We start from the raw sequence: 19575 nt of genomic DNA, 5'->3' as shown, positions 1-19575 counted from the left end.
AGTGATCACTTTCCTTTTAAGTGAGAAACATCCTTTTGAAGTCGGTGATAGTCTATTCTTTTGAGATGATTCTTTTTATTGAACCTGACTATATAAATATTATGTTGCTGTGTGTGCATATTTCGCGCTGTTTCATTAGTTACTTTTTTGCCTTCGGAATAACAAAAAATGTTTGCTAGGTACAGATAATACCTAGTAGAAAAATAATTTTAATTCTTGGCCAAACAGATTAGTTTATTATTATGATTTTGGCTGCACTGGGTTTTTCTTGTGGCACTTGGACTTTTTTTTCTAGTTGCAGCGAGAGGGCTTGCTACTTGTGGCTTGTGGTCTTAGTTGCCTGAGGCTGTGGGATCTTAGTTCCCCAAGCAGGGATTGAACCCATGTCCCTTGCAGTGGAAAGCAGATTCTTAACCACTGGACCACCAGGGAAGTCCCCACAGTAGTTCACTCTTGCCCCCAAAATTCACCTTTGCTGTAGGCCATTGAGTAAATGATGAATAAGAAGTCTATATTTTAAAAGAATTGTGAACAATGGTGTCCTGGATGGAATTGGGATAATTTCATTCTAGTCTGGCATGGCCACATTGTCAATGTCACCCTCGGTAAATCCCAGAACTCCTTTTCAATAAAATTTACCTCCTGTCATCAGGAGAACAGAAACTCATCAGTAGAACATCATTAGTAGAAACAGAACTCAACTCCCACTCCCTTCTTAAGTGGTCACATTTTAGGAGGGTTTGTGCTTCGAAAAATGTATTAATACTTTGACAACATGAGCATGATTTTAGAGAAAAAAGAAATGTTTGACGTTAAGTCTTTCTAAAATTATTAGATTGTATCTAATGGGATGAATAATATTGATTTAAAATGGTTTCTTCTTTTTTTGGATAGCTGATTTGGATAATGTTACTCTTAGGACCTTGATACCATTTAAAAAAACAAAATGATATCAATGGAAAAATAGCCTCTTTGGGGATAGGTGTAAATTTCTCATCTGACAGTTATTGGAATAGTTTTAGGGTTTCTGAGGAGGCACTAGTGGTAAAGAACCCACCTGCCAATGCAGGAGATTCAGGAGACACGGGAGACGTGGGTTCAATCCCTGGGTCAGGACGATGCCCTAGATGAGGACATGGCAACCCACTCCAGTATTCTTGCCTGGAGAATTCTATGGACAGAGGAGGTTGGCAAGCTACAATCCATAGGGTCGCAAAGAGGCTGACATGGCTGAAGTGACTTAGCATAGCACAGAGTTTTAAAGACCTCTTTAAGGAGGATGGAGCCAAAACCCAATTCAGTTCCTTCCTAGAACCATCTCTATCCGCCCCCGCCCCCATAGGCTGAGCAATTAATCACAGTTCTCTGTCTAGCATGATCCTGACTATTCACCGCAAAGGATTGGATTTTTCTGTGTACATAGTGAAATCCTGGAAATTTTCAATCAGGATTCGTTTCAGGAAATCTTTAGGAATCCATCCTTGCATCCCTTTTCTGTCTCTTTATTTTTTGCTAAACTTTAAAGGGACAAATGGTATGGAGTAGAGAGTGTAGTTATCTGGTGTTTCCTAAACTTTGTGTATCACTAAAGGCAGCTACAAACAAAAAATGACAAGAGAGTTCTTAATTTATCCCTTTCTCCCACCTCCCCTCTTTGGTAAGCTTAAGTTTGTGTTCTAAGTCTGTGAGTTTGTTCATTTGCATCATGTTTAAGATTCCACTTATAAGCCTTATCATGTGATATTTGTCTTTCTGATTTACTTCACTTAGATAATCTCCAGGTCCATCTGTGTTGCTGCAAATAACACAATTTCCTTCCTTTTTATGGCCGAGTAATATTCCATCGTATATATGTAGCACATCGTTCTTTACCCAGTCCTCTGTGGATGAAAATAAATTTCTGTTGTTGAAGCCACCCTATCTGACGTCATTTGTTATGGCAGCCCTTGCAAACGAACACACTGGGAGATGTTAATTCAGATGATGGAAAGAACAACCTGTATTAAAAAGAAGTCCTGGAGCATTCTGGTCTCACCTTGGCGCTCTTCTTGCAGGCCGCGTGCTGTGCTCAAGTGCCTGCGAATATGCGCACACCGCCCACCCAGCCCTCTTGTTATCTGCTTGTGAATTTCTGGCTGGCCCTAAGAGCCTTTATCTGCTGTCAGCGGAAGCCGAGCTTTCAGGATTCCCAGCAAGTGGAGGGGAAGCTGGGAAGATTTATGATGTCATTGCAGAAACACAAATTCTGCTTTCACGCCGACTGACACCATAAATGGAGGTGTATAAATCAGAGCTCGAGCAGGGAAGGAAGACCTAGTTTTCTCTTTCCAAGGAGCATGGGTGCTGGGGCCAGCCCTGGTATTTAACAAGTGATTTATGCGGAGAGGAAGGCAGCTTTGCGTGCACGTGGCGCTGGGAACCATCGCGGACTGAGGACCTCGTGGGAAGGGGCAGCAGCCCTTGGAGGGGCTGGAGGCGGGAGGGCTGGGAAGGATTTCTTGGCTTGGTGGGCGCACAACTATTATTGTGTTTCTTTTTCTGGAACCATCACATCCCCCCCCCCCGCCCCCAATTTTCTGGGGGCTGGTGAACTTCTCCACCTTGAGCAGGTCATCTTTCTTCTTGGGGGTTTCCGTGAGACACCCACCTCTCCCCTTGCAGTCCTTCCCTCCGTCCCTCTCTCTCCCTTCCTTCCTACTTTAATCCCTGCCTCTTTTCCTTCCTCTTTACTGTGGTCCTCTCTTCCTTTTTTCCTTTCTTCCCCTCCCTATAAGCGTGGTGTGATTGTCGCTGTTGTGTTTGACTCTGTGCGAACCCATGGACTGCAGCACACCAGGCTTCCCTGCCCTGTACTCATGGTGTGATTGATTACAGCACTCTTGTCCTTTCCCCACTGTGGAGTCACTATCGTTTGCTCAGTTTTAATTGCAACTAGTGAATGGTTATTATATGCCAACCTCTGTATGCGGTGTATCCTGGCCACTATCACCCCCCAGTTGACCGATCAACAATTTGAGGTTTATTGAAGTTAAGTTTCTTGCGTGGGGTTTCTCAGTTATAGATCTTGATCTTAGTTTGGCTCCAAAAGGCATGATTTTATTCTTACTCCGAATCTGTGTGATTGGCATTCTCCTTCCCACTGTGCAGCCAAAGACCAGGAGCACCTCTTCATTCCTTTCTTCGTTCACCAGACCTCTTTGTGAGTGCTCTGTCTCAGGTAGGCTATGCTGGGTCCTGGGCTCAGAGAGTAAGTGACTCGGTCAGAGCCGTGGAACCAGGCCTGCCTGTCCAACCCTGGTCACCTGCTCCATCTGCCTATTAAACCCTGGAAATGTGCCTGGTGTTAACTGAGATGTGCTGTGAGTATAAAATCCACGTCAGCCTTCAGAGACTTAGTATGAAAAAAAGAATGTACAACAGTTTGTTAAGGATCATTCACAGTGTGGAAAAAAATATCTGTGGACAGATGGATAAGAAAAATGCGGAAAAAAAAAAAAAAAGAAAGAAAAATGCGGCAGATATATGTGATAGAGTATTATTGAGCATGAGAAGGAAGGAAACCCTGACATTTGTGACAACGTGGATGAAATTGGAGGACATCATGCTAAGTAAAATAAGCCAGATACAGAAATACAGATATTGCCTGATCTCACTCATATGGAATCTCAAAAAAAAAAAAAAAAAAAAAAAAGACAAATCAAAGAAAGGTGATTAACAGAGGAGGAAGTCATGGGGAGCTATTGCTTAAAGAGTAAGGAGCTTCAGTTTTGCAAGATGAAAAGCGTTCTGGAGATGGGTGGTGGTAATGGCTGCACAACAGTGTGAACGCACTTGACACCACTGGATGGTGTACTTAGTAATGCTTGATTTCATATTAGATGTCTTTTATCCAAATAAAAATAAATGAAGGACAAACAAAATCTTCGGGACTGTGTGTCTCACTACCACTATTATATAAAAACATTTAAAGCATGAAAACTTCATTCGACTGACAGCATTCGGGCTAAACGAAAGTTGATAAAATTCAAGCTGGTCAAAATTTTGTTTCAAAAAAAGAAAAAGTAGGTAAGGGGGCGCTGGTGTCAGATCATGAACAAATTTTAATTTCTCCTCAAGGAGTTGAATTTCTTTTAAAAGTTTCTAAGCACAGAAGATGGTTATAGCCGTCCTTAGAAAGAAAACCCAGGGACTTCCCTGGTGGTCCAGTGGTTAAGATTTCACCATGTGATACAGGGGGTACAGGTTCTATCCCTGGACAAGGAGCCAAGATCCCCCTTGCCTTGGAGCCGAGAAACCAAAACATAAAACAGAAGCAATACTGTAACAAAAATTCAATGAAGACTTAAAGGGGAAAAAAAGCTGGGATGCCTCAGTGAGTAGAGAAGGATGAAGGTGAAGACTTGAGGGAACCCCAGGGAATCCTTAGGAGACTGGGTCAGGGGTGGTGGAGGTGGGGAGGAAGGAAACTTCCAGATGAGATTGGGTGACTGGTTGCCATGTGGATGGGTTTTGTGGGGAGGAAGGGAGTCAAGTGCTCAGCCAGTTCAGTTCAGTGGCTCAGTCGTGTCCAACTCTCTGCGACCCCATGGACTGCGGCATGCCAGGCCTCCCCGTCCATCACCAACTCCCAGAGTTTACTCAAACTCACGTCCATTGAGTTGATGATGCCATCCAACCATCTTATCCTCTGTCATCCCCTTCTCTTCCTGCCTTCAATCTTTCCCAGCATCAGAGTCTTTTCCAATGAGTCAGTTCTTCACATCAGGTGGCCAAAGTATTGGAGTTTCAGCTTCAGCATCAGTCCTTCCGATGAATATTCAGGTAGGTAGTGATAATGATGGGCTCAATAATGAGGGGAGCGATTATCTCAGAAGACGAGCATGGCGGGTATTGTCTTGGAGGAGCTGCAATGGGAGGGTTGGACGCAGGCTGTCCGTGTAGGGTATCCTGTGGGCAGTGGGGAGTTGCCATTCTCAGCCCGTTGACAGTGATGGCTGATGAAGGGTAGTCAAGCCTGACCATCCCATTATCTTCTGAATTCCATGGATCGATTTGCTTCTAGGTGATGTAATTTGAGCCTTCCTCTATATTGGCCCCAAGTTACATTCTGATTCATTATATGTATGCTTGCTCGCTTGCTAAGTTGCTTCAGTTGTGTTGGATTCTTTGTGACCCCATGGACTGTGGCCCACCAGGCTCCTCTTTCCATGGGATTCTCCAGACAAGAATATTGGAGTGGGTTGCCATGTCCTCCTCCAGGGGATCTTGCAGACCCAGGAATCGAACCCGCCTCTGTTACATCTCCTGCAGTGGCAGGTGGGTTTTTTTTTTTTTTTTTTTTTTTTTTTTTACCACTAATGCCACCTGGGAAGCCCCATTATATGTATACCTTTGGCTGATTCATGTTGATGTATTGCAGACACCAACACAATATTGTAAAGCAATTGTCCTTCAATTAAAAATAAATAAATTGAGAAAGTTGGGCCTAGTTGGAAGAGAATTGGAGCAGGAAGGGGCTGCTGGGGGATCAGAGGTAAAGGGTAATTTAGACAAATGGACACTGAATCTTTTAATCAGTATATTTATTGATGTAGTATATTTGGTGCTTTCGGAGCCAGACTCTGTGGGGAATACAAAGATGAATTACCCATGCTCTCAAAAAACTTATCGCCTGTTGCTGAGCTGGGGCTTTTTGATGCTTTTCCAAAACCAAAGAGAAATGGTTCTAGCATTAACCGTTTTAATTCATACCTCATCTTTTTAAATTTGTACCTCATCTTCCCTTAGGATTTCTGCATTTTGGTGAATTCCAATTGGGCAGGGAATTTGGGCTTCCTTTTATCCTTGTGAATCATAAAAACATTTTGATGACAAAGGAAGCCTGCATATTTTAACTAAGTGGACGGTAGATGGACTTACAGGAATTGTAGCAACTGCACTACTACAGCCTGGCCCATCTACCCAGCTCTCTCGAACATCCTCTGTTCTGCACTTTTCCTCCTTGCAGGAACCAGTTTCTGGATTCCTACCTGCACGATGTTTCTAGGTGTCGGGATGTGACTTGCTTTCTGAGTTGGAGCTGGACTCAGGGCTCAGAGGTCCTGGTGATGGTGGCTTCAGAACTTCCCGAGGTGGGGGTGGGAGGGTCTCCCAACCCTGGGTTCTGCTCCCATCTGCCCAGCACTGGGTTCTGCTCTCATCACCAAGGTCAGCCCTAATGAGCTTCGTTGTTTAGACTGGGGAAGGAAACTGTCCCCCCTCATTTCCACAAAGACAGATTTTATTGTAGAGTCCCAGGAGGGTGGCTGGCAGGGAGCCAGGGGTCAGAGCTGTGTTGCTCTGCAACATAAATTACAGCAATTAATGGACCCCCATAAAAGACTGCGATCTGTGTTTGCTGTCCAGCGTCATTTCTCCTTGAATTAGAGCGACGCTGAAATTAATTATAAAGCCGGCAGAAGATATTTTCTGCTTTCTGCTAAATGAGTATCCCCCACACAGGCTCATGCTCTACTCTGATGCGCTGAAGGTGTGAAACCAATTTATTTTCAAAACTTCCCACTGGGTCATGCCGACTGCCACAGTTTTCAGCCCTTTTACCCTGAATTCAGGCTTGGCCTGGAGCCTCAGAGCTCTCAGCCCCATGCTGTTTTCTTCCTGAATTTTGGGACGTCCTGTCCAGCTCACGCCTGCTCAGTTTACTTCATCCAACATTGTCTAGGTTTCTATACATCTAGATTTCATTGATGTAGATGAGATCTACAACGTGAGCCATCCTATCACTAGTAACTTACATGAAGTTTCTATATAAGTCCGCTCAGGCTGCATAACAAAATAGCACAGCCAGGTGGCTGAAACAGCAAGTTTGTTGTCTCATAGTTATGCAAGCTAGAAGCCCCAGATCAAGGTGTCAGCAGGTTAGATTTCTCCTGAGGCCTGTCTCCTCGACTTCCAGATGGCCGTCTTCTTGCTGTGTCCTTGCATGGCTTGTCCTCTGTATGACTGGCTCCTTGGTGTCTCTTCCACTTCTTACAAGGACACCAATCCTATTGGATTAGGGCCCCATCCTTATGTCCTCATTTAACCTTTAACTCATCTCCTAGTAGTCTCGTTGGGGTTAAGTCTTTAACGTAAGAATTTGAGGGGAGACACAATTCAGTCCATAACATGTTCTGATCTAGTTAAAATAGAATCTTTTCCTTCCAGCTGTGCTTTCATTCAGTCATTCATTTATTCATCCAAGAAATGTTTGTTGGGTGTTGTCTGTGAACCAGAGACCATTCTGGTCGCTGAAAGCATGACAGCACAGGAGACAGACCCCTGCTTCTGCAGCAGCTGCGGGTCAGGCAGACTCCACACTCGGTTGATGTGTTCTGTGGGGTTTAAGAGGAGATGTGCACTATTGGGAGGAATAGACTGGAGTGAGGCTTTGTTGCTGTTCAGTCACTAAGCTGTGCCTGACTCTGTGACCCCATGGACTGCAGCACGCCAGGCTTCCCTGTCCTTCACTACCTCCTGGAGTTTGCTCAAACTCATGGCCATTGACATGCCATCCAACCATCTTATCCTCTGTTTCCCCCTTCTCCTCCTGCCCTCAATCTTTCCCAGCATCAGGGTCTTTTCCAACATGTGGACTCTTTGAATCAGATGGCCAAAGTATTCGAGTTTCAGCTTCAGCATAACTTCTTCCAATGAATATTCAGGGTTGATTTCGTTTAGAATGGATTGGTGTGATCTCCTTGTGGTCTAAGGGACTCTCAAGAGTCTTCTCACACCACAATTTGAAAGCATCAATTCCTCAGCACTCAGCCTTCTTTATGGTCCAACTCGCACATCCATACATCACTACTGGAAAAACCATAGCTTTGACTAGATGGACCTTTTGTTGGTAAAGTGATGTCTCTGCTTTTTAATACAATGTCTAGGTTTCTCATAGATTTTTTTTTTTTTTAATTTACTTATTTGTTTGTACCAGGTCTTAGTTGTGGCATGTGGGATCTAGTTCCCTGCCCAGGGATCGAACCCAGGCACCCTGCACTGGGAGCAAGGAGTCTCAGCCACTGAACCATGATGGAAGTCCCCATAGATTTCCTTCAGTGGAGCAAGTGTCTTAATCCCATGGCTGCAGTCGCCATCTGTAGTGATTCTGGATCCCAAGGAAATAACACCTGTCACTGCTTCCCCTTTCTCCCCATCTACTTGCCATGAGATGTTGGGGACCGGAGTGAGGATTTGGCTGTTAACAGGTGGGTCAGGGGAGCCTTGTGAGTGGTGCCACCTCAGCAAGACTTGGAGGTGAGGGCAAGAGTCTGTGGCCAGGGCGGAAATAGGTGTCTCATCAGAGGACCTACAGGGAGGCCCGTGGGTGAGCAGAGGGGGCGGCAGGGAGATGTGGTCAGAGAAGGAGGCAGGTGCGTGATGCGTTCTCCAGGCACCTTCAGGACTGTGAGTCTCTGGGAGAAACGGGGATTCTGGGTGTGTCTGGTTGGTCTTTGCTTTAGGGGGGCTTTCTTCCCAGATGGCGCTAGTGGTAAAGAACCCTCCTGCCAGTGCAGGAGCTGTCAGAGACAAGGGTTCAATCCCTGGGTTGGGAAGATCCCCTGGAGGAGGGCATGGCAACCCACTCCACCACTATTCTTGCCAGGAAAATCCCATGGACAGAGGAGCCTGGTGGTCTACGGTCCACGCGGTCCAAAGAGGCAGCTTGGTGCACACACACTCACAGCCTGTCCTTCTGGAGGAGCTATTCTGGAAAAGATGCAGATGGCGCAGACACGTTGAGGAGGGAGGAAGGGTACCTGGCAGGGGCACAGCCCAGACGCTGGGAGGGAGGGACTTGGGGGCATCGGGGGAAGCAGGAGGCTACTTCTGCGGTGGACGCCAGGTGCCCAGATGGCACACTTCACTGCTGGCCATGGGTGTCCTTCCAGCTCTCCTTCTCCTTGGTGACTTCTCCCAGCCAGGCTGTCAGGAAGGGAGAGGGCGCTTTCTTCAGCAGGATGGCTGGGCACCTCCAGTGGAGCAGGGGACCGCAGTCCGCCCCCTGTTGCCTGGCAGCGATCCTGAACTTCTCTCTGTACCCCGGCTTACCCTGAGACGGTCCAGCATGGACACTGTTTGTTCCGTGTCGTCTTATCTCTGCTCTAGTGTGAGCATTTCGTGTCCATTGTCTGCCGTTTGTCCAGGAATCCACGAGGCTCGCTCGTTAACTGGGGAGGAATGGAGCGTCCATCTGTCCATCCTTTCTCCCTTTCCCCCGCCCTCTATCACTCCCTTCTCCTCTCCTTCCCTCGCACAAGCCTTGGCTGTCTCAGTTGCCTGAGCCTCTTCTGCGTTCCCAACACTGCCAGGCCCCGGGCGCAGAGGAGTGAGCTCTGTTTGAAGTGACAGTGGGGATCAGGTTCTAGAAGAAAGTGAAGTTACTCAGTAGTGTCCGACTCTTTGCGACCCTGTGGACTGTAGCCCGCCAGGCTCCTCCGTCCAGGGGATTCTTCAGGCAAGAATCCTGGAGTGGGTTGCCGTTTCCTTCTCCAGGGGAGCTTCCCGACCCCGGGATCAAACCTGGGTCTCCTGCATTGCAGGCAGACTCTTTACAGTTTGAGCTATTCTACAAAAAGGAGGAGACTGGAAACGCAGTGAGAAGGGTTCAGCAGGACCAGTCCCCACATCAGGGAGCACTTTGTGCCATGAAGGAGGAAAGCCCTAATGGAACCAATGGAAAACCAGAAGGCAGTGAGGGGGTTGTGGATTGCTGTCATGGAGGGTAGGGGGTGGAGGGCGTGGTGCAGCTCTAATCAGGCTGGTTAGGGAAGTCTCTGACCTGGAGACCTTTGGAGAGGGGGTAAGAGTGGGAAAGCGTGTTTCTGCATCACAGTCACACACGACCTGAAACCACGTGCACCGGTGGTGTCACATTTTGTAATTTTCACAGTCGAAGGGAAGGCTTTGGTCAGCCTGTGTTGAAGCTGAGAAAGTGGCGGGGAGGTGCTGCTCAAGGGGCCAGCTTACCCACGGCAGGCATAGAGATGAGCCACTGTAGCAGACGGCTGGGACCTTTCTTTGATTTCTTCCCCTCCTGTCCTCGCCCTGGATGAGCCAAGCGCAGTGCTGGAAGGCCAGACAGCTGCCTTCCTGGAAATGAGGGTGGAGGGTGGTCCCCCACCGTTAAGAGTGTCTGTGATGGGTGTGACAGCTGGGGAATTGCAGGGTGGCTCGAGCCAGTCTGGGCTGGAGAAACAAACTATAATCTGAGGTCAGAGAGAGGAGTTAGGAGTTGGGAGTTGCTCTGACCGAGAGCCCTGTGTGGGAGGGAATTCCAGGCAGGGGTGGGAGACCTCCAGACGGGATGGTGGTGCAGCCAGCCACCCAGTGGGGTGGGGGAGGAGAGGGCGTGCGGTGAGGTGGAGGCCCTGGTGGATAATTACGTGTGGGACTAGGGGTGTGATGGATGGAGGAGGATGCGTGGTTGGGCTTCAAGGTCACCTGCTTCAGGGGGAGTAGGGGGAAGAGATGGGTTTGGGGAGCCAGTGTGTGTCAGTCACTCAGTCGTGTCTGACTCTTTGAACCCCATGGATTGTAGCCCACTGGGCTCCTATGTGCTTCAGATTCTCCAGGCAAGAATACTGGAGTGGGTTGCCATTTCCTCCTCCAGGGGATCTTCCCAACCCAGGAATCCAGCTGGAGTATCCTGTATTTGCTGGCTTTACCTCTGCGCCACCTGGGAAGTCCTTGGGAAGCCAGAGGACCATTCACGTGGAGATGTCCCAGGCAGTGCTTTATGACAGCCGGGACTGATGAGGTGGGGAGGGATATGGGAGGGGGGGTTCAGGATCGGGGAGGGGGGTGGGGACACACATGTCTACCTATGGCCGGTTCATGTTGATGTATGGCAAAAAGCATCAAAATATTGTAAAGTAATTATCCTCCAATATAAAATGAATAACTTAAAAAAAAAAAACATTTGGGAAAAGAGGTGTAAGCAGATGTAGGTGGTGGGCCTGGTCATTAAATGGATGCTCGTAGGCGTCCAGGAAGTGGAGGAGGTGGATGGTACACTACTAATGTGAGGAGGGAGGTGGCCTGCAGCAGCACCTTGGGGACATTGGGCTGAGAGGAACAGCAGGAGGCTAGGAGGGAGAGCGGCCTCATGGACTGGGTGGTCAGGATGCCCTGGGGACCCTGCTGAGGACCTCAGGGAGTGGTGGGGTTGGGAGCCAGGTTGGGGGGCTTCCTGGCTTCTGGTTCTACACACTCTTCCTACGCAAAACACACAGACCCTAACAGCGGACACTTATCAAGGGCTTCCAGGAACGTTCCCGGGGCTCACCACCCTTTCTGGGTTTTCTCCTTTGTCAGTGTATCCCCAACATCCACTTAAGGTAGGCATTATGATTCCCCCCTCCAGTTTTTGTAACAACGAGGACGCTGAAGCTTAGCACCAGGTGGCAGGAGCCGGCTTTGAAGTCCAGGCACCCAGCCTGGGAACTTGCGTATCTGGCTGCTGCGGTCTGCCACCTTCTGAGCTGCCAGGGTGTGGACAAATCAGACCGAACCCCAGCCCTTGGAGGATGGACGCTCCCCCTTGGTTCTTACTTATAGTCTCGCTCTTCTGCAGGGTAAAGGCATCTCGTAGAATTGTATGATGCTCGGGTGGTCCATGAGTCTGCTTGGGTAGCTGCAGCAGATCACAGACCGGATGGATTAAGTGACAGACACTTGGCTTCTCACACTTATGGAGGCTGGGAGCCCCAGATCCAGGTGCCAGTAGGATTGCTCTCTCATGAGGCTTCTCCTTGCTTTGTAGATGGCCGGCTTCTTGCTGTGGCCTCTTAAGGCCTTTCCTCCATGCAAGTGTGGAGAGAGAGATCACTGGCATCTCTTCCTTTTCTTATATGGACACCAGTCCAACTAGATTAGGTCCCCACCCTTAGCTGGAGCTCCAGTACTTTGGCCACCTGATGAGAACTGACTCATTGGAACAGATCCTGATGCTGGGAGAGATTGAGGGAAGGAGGAGAAGGGGGCGACAGAGGATGGGATCACTGATTCAGTGGGATGCGAGTTTGAGCAGACTGTGGGAGACAGTGAAGGACAGGGAAGCCTGGCGTGCTGCAGTCTATGGGGTCACACAGAGTCGAACGTGACTTAGTGACTGAACAGCAGCAATAACCCCACCTCTTGGCTCCATTTAACCTTTTTACTGCATACAGCTCTCTCCATATAGAGTCATATTAGGGGTTAGGGCTTCAACGTGTGAATTTGGGGGTGGGGTGTGTGGGGGGAGACAGTTCAGCCTGTGACAGATGGTCATCTTAAATCACTATAAAAAATCTGAATTATGGCCACAAGTAGGCCTGAAGATCCATGTCTCTTTCATAGCGTACACTTGGCATGTAGAACAGTGTCAACTATATTTTAGGTGCTTTAATAAGAGTTTGCTAAAGAAGAAAAGATTCACTCCAGTTTAACATAGTGTGTTTATTAAGAAACCAACATGGTCTGGAAAGAAAGCTCTTTTTGGCTCATTTTTACATAAAAAGAAAATTCAATCAGATCGGAGCCTCCTATTCTCCATGCATTCTGATTATTTAAAACATCATGAATGCTTTGATTAAGGGGAGGCTGAATGTACAGAAACGCATTGTACATTGTGTAATGGGTGAAGCATATATGCATGTTTCTGTGATATTAAAGAGGAGTTTCTTTGATCAGTGTTTTCCTTCCTCTCTGTCATATGAAGATCCATTTTACATCTGCCTTTTCATTTTGGAGATTGGATGCGTGACCCATCCTTGATGTATTTCAGAGGAATGAATTTTAAAGGCAGTGAAGGGTGATCCAGGATGAAGGGATGAATTATTTTAAATCCTGTTAAGTCTGATCCTATGTAGGCAATCTCAACGAAGTCAATATTTAAAGAAGATGAGAGAGTAGACTAATATTAAACCACCGCCTTGGGATTTAAAAGCAGCTCTGTTCCAGAGAGTTTGAAACACTCAAATGTGATTCAAGCTGCTGCTGCTGCTTTTTTTTTTTTTTATTTAATATGCTAAAGTGACAGGTCAAGGCAATGCACTTTTTTTTTTCTTGGCTGAACTAAGTTTTGAATGCTCTTCACCCTCAACAGGTGGCCTCAGTGAAAGCAAAGCGATAATGATTATAAGAATATCTTTTTAAGGAGCTCTTATTAAGTGCCAGACATTTTACTGAGTGCTTTATGAACATCATCTCTGCATACCCATGGGTCTGTGGAAGTGTATGCCAAGACTGGGGTCACATGCTTTGTGCATCCCTCATTCTAAGTAAAATTCTGTGTTGGAATTTTTCTCCTAAGATGTCACAGGGGTCATTAGGCATGAATGCCTTTCTGCAGCTGGCCCCTCTCTGGAGGAATTAAGATCCACGTGTTTCTCTTTCTCCTCCTTCCCCGTGTGGGAGGGAGCCGGGCTTCCCTTCCCCTCAGGCCAGCCTCTTCCGTCTCTCTTTGCTTTCTCAGGATCTCCTTCCTTGCGTCACCCCTGCTTCCCTCTATCTTCTGTTTCTCTACCCCGTAGCTGCCTTCTCCTCATCTTGGACCTATTCAATTTGGTTTTTTTGGCCTTGGGATATTTCCTTTCCTTTTGTGTGAGCTTAGCTATTTAAAAGTTTGCTGATTTTATACACTGAGAGGTTTTTTTGTTTGTTTGTTTTCTGCAGGAGCCTGGGAGTGGTGATGGGGTGGGAGTTGCCATACTGTGAGAAGTGTGGTGTCTTAGTTAATGAGAAGCTGATGAAGGATCAGTTTCACCTGTGGTCTACTGGTGCTGTGTTCATCTCTCCCTAGTAATTTCCCAGACTTCGCTACTTACTTGGAAATGTGGGGGCAATCTTTGAAAGCAGATTCCTCTGTAAAATTTCAGGAGGCTATGCAACTTGAAGCCATCAAAAAGTTGGAGTCTTTGTTTTATTGACCTTTCACAGCAAAACTTCTTTCCCCATATGCTCAGGATGAAACTCACAAATTCCCCTGACAACACCTCCCATCCCCCCACCCCATACCCCAATCACAAACTCAAAGACTGTGTTGGGAGTTCTAGTCTGGTCCATCAACTTGGGTCCTGTCTGTCTGTGCAGATTTAATTTTACTCTTTAAAACTCTCCGGACTGAAGCAGTTTATCTTTTCAGTTAGAGACCCACCATCACACTGGGCTTCCCCTGGGTAGAATTAGTGCCTGTAAATCTCTGATTACTGTCAGATTAAATTAGATGCCTCCCATTGATCACTGCCGATTCCTTAATTTCCCATTCATTTCCCCTCCACCCCATTTCAGTTGTTACAAATGAAGTTGATTAAATGGTTTTGTGTAAGCAAGAACATCATTCCATCTTCAGTATTATCAGTACAGAGTTTACAAGTTTAGCGCTGCTTACAAGTGAAGGCGTTTAAAAATAGAGAGGGGCCTTTTTAGGATAGCTTCTCTAGGTGGGGCTGCCTAAGGTTCGGGGTTTTCACAAAGGGACTGTCAGAATCAGCAGAACTTGTGAACCAAGATGTCAGATGATGGGGGAGTGGACCCCTGGTGTGTTACTTTCCTGTTGCTGCTGTGATGCGTGGGCTTCCCAGGCGGCTCCAGGAGACATGGGTTCGATCCCTGGGTCAGGAACACCCCCTGGAGGAAGGCATGGCAACCCACTCCAGCATTCTGTCGTGGAGAATCTCATGGACAGAGGAGCCTGGTGGACTGCAGTCCATAGGGTCACACAGAGTCGGACACGACTGAAGCGCCTTAGCATGCACCCACACACGCTGTAATGTGTTACCGCAAACTTGGTAACGTAAACCAACAGAAGTTTCTTCTCTCACAGTTGTGGAGGCCAGAAGTCCAGAATCAATTTCACTGGACCAAAGTCAAGGTGTCAACAAGGCTGTGCTCCCTCCGATGGCTCTGGGTGGATCCGTCCTTCACCTCTCCCAGCTCCTGGTGGCCGTGTTATCCCATCCCTGCCATCTCTGCCCACTTCACCTCTTGGACTTCTCTGTGTATTTGTGTGAAATCTCCCACTGCCTCTATTTTATGGGGACACGTGTGGTGACCCTTAGTGCCACCCAGATAATGTAGGTTAATCTCATTTCAGCATCCTTCACTTTTTCCAAATAAGGTCACATTCACACGGTCTAGGGTGGGGCCTTAATGTCTTTGGGTGGCCATTATATAACCTACTCCAGGCAATGAAAGAGCTAAATAAATTATCCTCCTAATAATTGTGTGCTTTGTTAAGAAAGGCAGATCATATTACTGCCGGGCTTTCAGACTGTTGTTTATTCACAGTACTTTTAAGAATTTCACTGCCAAAGGGTGTAATTTTTAAAACGTTGCAGCATAGAGTTGAGCAGACAGAACCTAATTGTACTTTTCAGCATTCCTCTTTCCGCCTCCACAAGATGATGGATATATATTTGTGTGTATATATATGTGCGTGTGTTATGCATATATACATATATTTTGTCACAAATGAGTACAGCTTTTAAAGCTTTTGGTTTTGTATATACTGAACTGGTAGACCAAACTACAGCCCACTTCTGTGGGCAGACAGCATCAGCCTCACATTGCCCTGGGATGTTGCAGGTTCCGATTTATCTGGTCCAGTGGCTGATTGTCCCCTCTTGGTCATATCTGTGGCTTAAGGGCCTGATAATCTCCATTAAAATGGGCGAAGGTGGTCTAAAGATACAAACCTTCTGGTTGTAAGATAAGTCTGAAGGATGTAACGGGCAGCATGGTGACTAGTTAGCAATGAAAATGAAAGGAAGCGTTAGTCGCTCAGTCGTGTCCGACTCTTGCGACCCCATGGACTGTAGTCCGCCAGGCTCCTCTGTCCATCGGATTCTCCAGGCAAGCATATTGGAGTGGGCTGCCATTTCCTCCTCCAGTAGTTAGCAGTACCGTATTGTATATTTGAAAAGTTGCTAATACGGAAGATCATAGAAGTTCTTATCACACACACATAAGTTTATAAGTATAGTGATGGGTGTTTACCTGGTTTATTGTGGTAAACACTTCCCAATAGAGACATACACCAAATCCTTATGTTGAGTACCTAAAACTAATACAATGTTATATGTCAATTATATCTCAAGTTTTTTTTTTTAAAGACTGTTCTAGAAGAAATGATAAACTGTTTACAGCTATATTAAGCTGTTTTCAGCTAGTTTTGCTTCAGTGATTAAAAAATAAAGGTCCCCTGATTTGCTTGGTTAGTAACCTGTTGGTCACTCATCGTTTATAAAGGATGGTGTGTGGCAGAGTGGGGAGTGGCCCCTGTGTTAAGGGGAGGGATTGGTGCTTTAAGTGGAATGGCGGGTGGTAGGTGTGGTGGGAGCATAAGACAGGAGTGTTAAAGAGACTTTCTGGAAGGAAGGTGGGACTGGAGTTAGTGTCTGAGGATTTGAAGGTGTAAAGAGGCTGGAGAGTGGCTGAGCATGTGGTCAGAGGGAATGAGGAGACCTGCTCTGGGGAGCTGGGAGTCTGGGCTGAACAGTGGCGGGGTTGGTGGAGAAGAAGCTTCAGTGCTGGGCTGAGGCCGTGGACCTTGCCCGACGGGCAGCAGAGAGCCCCCAAAGAGCTTTAAGCAAGAAATCAGAGTTCTAGACCCACTGATATCAAGGCAGGGCAGAGTGTGAATTCAAGGGGCCCGGATGAGTATCAAGGAAAAGAGGTAGGACGTTGATGTCATAGTCCGGAGCAGCGGTGGCCAGACTTTTATTTTTATCACACAGTTGTCAAGAAAATAACATTTGAAGCCGACACAATAGTGTGAATCAATTATCTTCCCATTAAAAAATTACAACTTGAGTGGGGGTTTCCAGGACCTGGGAGGACTCAGAGATAGAGGATTAGCGTTAAAAAAAAGAGAAGAAAAGAACATTTGAGCCCCTTTGTACAGACATGTATCTGCCTGTCTGTTGTTCAGTCACTCAGTCGTGTCAGACTCTTTGGACCCCATGGACTGCAGCAGGCCAGGCCTCCCTGTCCTTCACCGTCTCCCAGAGTTCACCCAGCTTCATGTCTGTTGAGTTGGTGATGCCAGCCATCTCATCCTCAGCTCCCTCTTCTCCTGTCTTCAGTCTTTTCCCAGCATCTGTCTATCTATCATCTACTATTCCTTTATTAATTAATCTCTGTCACACTTTTGGACACTGAATGCATTATGAAGCAGTTATAAAATTTAATTACAAGAAAAAAGAAATAAGTAGAAAACAGCTCCAGTGTTCTGTCCTGCAGCCCAGTGGCTTGACAGCCTCGTAGAAGAATGTCCCTTGGGTTGCTAGAGTCTCCCACGGAGACAGGGCATCTGAAGGCTGGGAGGCAAGGTCCCGAAGGAATCCAGCCTGGCATGGGAACAGAGAGGAAGGGAAAGTGGCAGAGGCAGTTAGCACAAGCCGGCGATGAGGTGTCACTGGCTGGTCACCTCAGAGAGGAGAGAAGACCTGAGTAAGAAGAAGTGGGCAGAACAGTGGTGTGTTTTAAGGCTGGGTGAGTGAACTGGTGACAGCTAACGAAGGAGGGGTGGAGACTTGGGCAGAAGTCCTCTCTCCCCCTTCATCCCTCCATCCTTACTTCCGTTCTCCTTTCCTTCCCTTCCTCCTTCCTTCCTTCCCTCTCTGCACAGCTGGAGGGTCTACACACGTGACATGTTGATAGTGGGGGAAGTGGCCCAGGAGGGGTGTCCAGGCGGCAGTGGAGATGTGTCTCTGGAGCAGTGACATGTTGGGCCTGACTCGGGGCCAAGAGGACCTACGTCGTGATTCAGAGGCAAAGAGGTGACCCCTGGAAGCCAGGGACAGCCGGACCTGAGGGCCTGGTGCGGGGCAGAGAAGGGCAGGGAGGAAGGGCAGGGCTCCCAGATCCCTGCGCATTGCACCCCTCAGCTCCCTAAACACGCCCCAGAACCGAAGGTGGGGGCAGATTTGGCTGTTTCAGAAACGAAGGCCTGGGGGGACCCAACCTGGAGCCATTACGAGGTCTGAGCGGGGTGGGGTGGGGGCCAGGAGGGGCCTTGGCTGGAGGTGACCTTGGTGTTTTCTCCGCAGGATGAAACACCAGGTTTGACAACTGACTCTTCACTGAGCCTTCCAGACTTACTGAGCTCCCCCGAGTGAATGTCATTCTCTTCCTTCGAGGTTGACTCTTCTGACCTTTGCTGATGTAACATTTTTCTTTTCTCCCTGGATGCTATTTCAGATCAGGTTCTGCTCCTGGTGCAGAGAAGGAGTGATGTGTCTTCCTAGGGTTTTGTGGCTAGTCAGGTGGGTAAACTTCGCCCGCAGTGTCTAGTAACAGCCGCGTTCCTGGTGTCTCCTTAGGTGGCCATCAAGGTCATCGACAAGAAGCGAGCCAAGAAAGACACCTACGTCACCAAAAACCTTCGGCGAGAGGGGCAGATCCAGCAGATGATCCGCCATCCCAACATCACCCAGCTCCTCGATATCTTAGAGACGGAGAACAGCTACTACCTGGTCATGGAGCTGTGCCCGGGGGGCAACCTGATGCACAAAATCTACGAGAAGAAGCGACTGGAGGAGGCGGAAGCCCGCAGATACATCCGGCAGCTCATCTCTGCAGTGGAGCACCTGCATCGGGCCGGGGTGGTCCACAGGTAAGGGCTGCACCGTGATGCTGGCCACCAACTCTGGGCTGGACGCACAGCGCCACGCTGCCGTGCAAGCCGCGCAAGGCTGAGTCCATCCTGGCTCTGTCCTTTGGCTAGTTATGTGACCCTAGCCTGGTTAGTTAACCACTCTGAACCTCAGTCTCTTCTTCTGTAAAATGGGAGCAATCATGACACTCATCTCATGGTTGGCATAAGGGGAAAGGAGTTGTTATATGGAAAGAACTTGGAACTGCGTTTGGTATGTAATAGGGGCATGTTAAGTGTTGGCTGCTCTTGTTATTATTATTTCCAAAATAATAAAAACTCTTGCTCAGGTGCCTGAAAGAGGGATCGATGTTAGGATGGCATGAGATTTTTTTTTTCACTTATTTTTATTAGTTGGAGGCTAATTACTTTACAATATTGTAGTGGTTTTTGCCATATATTTTAGCAATGCTTGATGGTGCTTTCCATGTATTTGCTTTACATATGGTAATTGCTCATAGCTGTTTTATTCAATGGAATTGAATTACTATGTGAATTGTGAACTTGCCTTTGAAAGTAAGGCTTGTTCCCCATAAGCCAAACCAACCTTGCAAATAATTATGAAAAACTTTTTTTTTTTTTTTTGGAATACCTCTTGAGGAGGAGTTTTGCAAGCAACCAGAAGGGAGACAGAATTCTCAGCAGTGCTGCTGTTGGTGGTGGGGCCGACTTTCAGTGCTAGACTAAAATAAGGTCAACAGAATATAGTAAAATTAAAAAAAATGAAAGTGCCCTCTTTTCCTCCCAAAAAACTGTTGACTTCATCAATAAATGCATAGTTCTTCCTTCATGGAGTTATAATTCATAATTACTCTGGGTTACTGAGAAAAATTAGGGCTCATGTTTAATTGATTCTCATTTAAAAAACCAAGATCAAGGAATTATATAGATATGCACAC

General features: G+C 47.2%; 1 protein-coding gene across 1 annotated transcript in view; it reads left to right on the top strand.

Moving 5' to 3' along the window:
* Positions 1-19575, top strand: part of HUNK (hormonally up-regulated Neu-associated kinase) — a 125003-nt gene that overhangs the window by 26569 nt on the left and 78859 nt on the right. The window contains exon 2 of the mRNA XM_061134175.1: positions 18345-18637. Coding sequence (XP_060990158.1) covers positions 18345-18637 — 293 coding nt within the window. The remainder of the gene's footprint in view (positions 1-18344; positions 18638-19575) is intronic.

The sequence above is a fragment of the Dama dama genome, chromosome 31 (assembly GCF_033118175.1).
Source record: "Dama dama isolate Ldn47 chromosome 31, ASM3311817v1, whole genome shotgun sequence".
In the NCBI taxonomy this organism is placed as follows: domain Eukaryota; kingdom Metazoa; phylum Chordata; class Mammalia; order Artiodactyla; family Cervidae; genus Dama; species Dama dama.
Note: the sequence above shows the minus strand (reverse complement) of the source record. Positions and strands in the feature narration are given on the sequence as shown.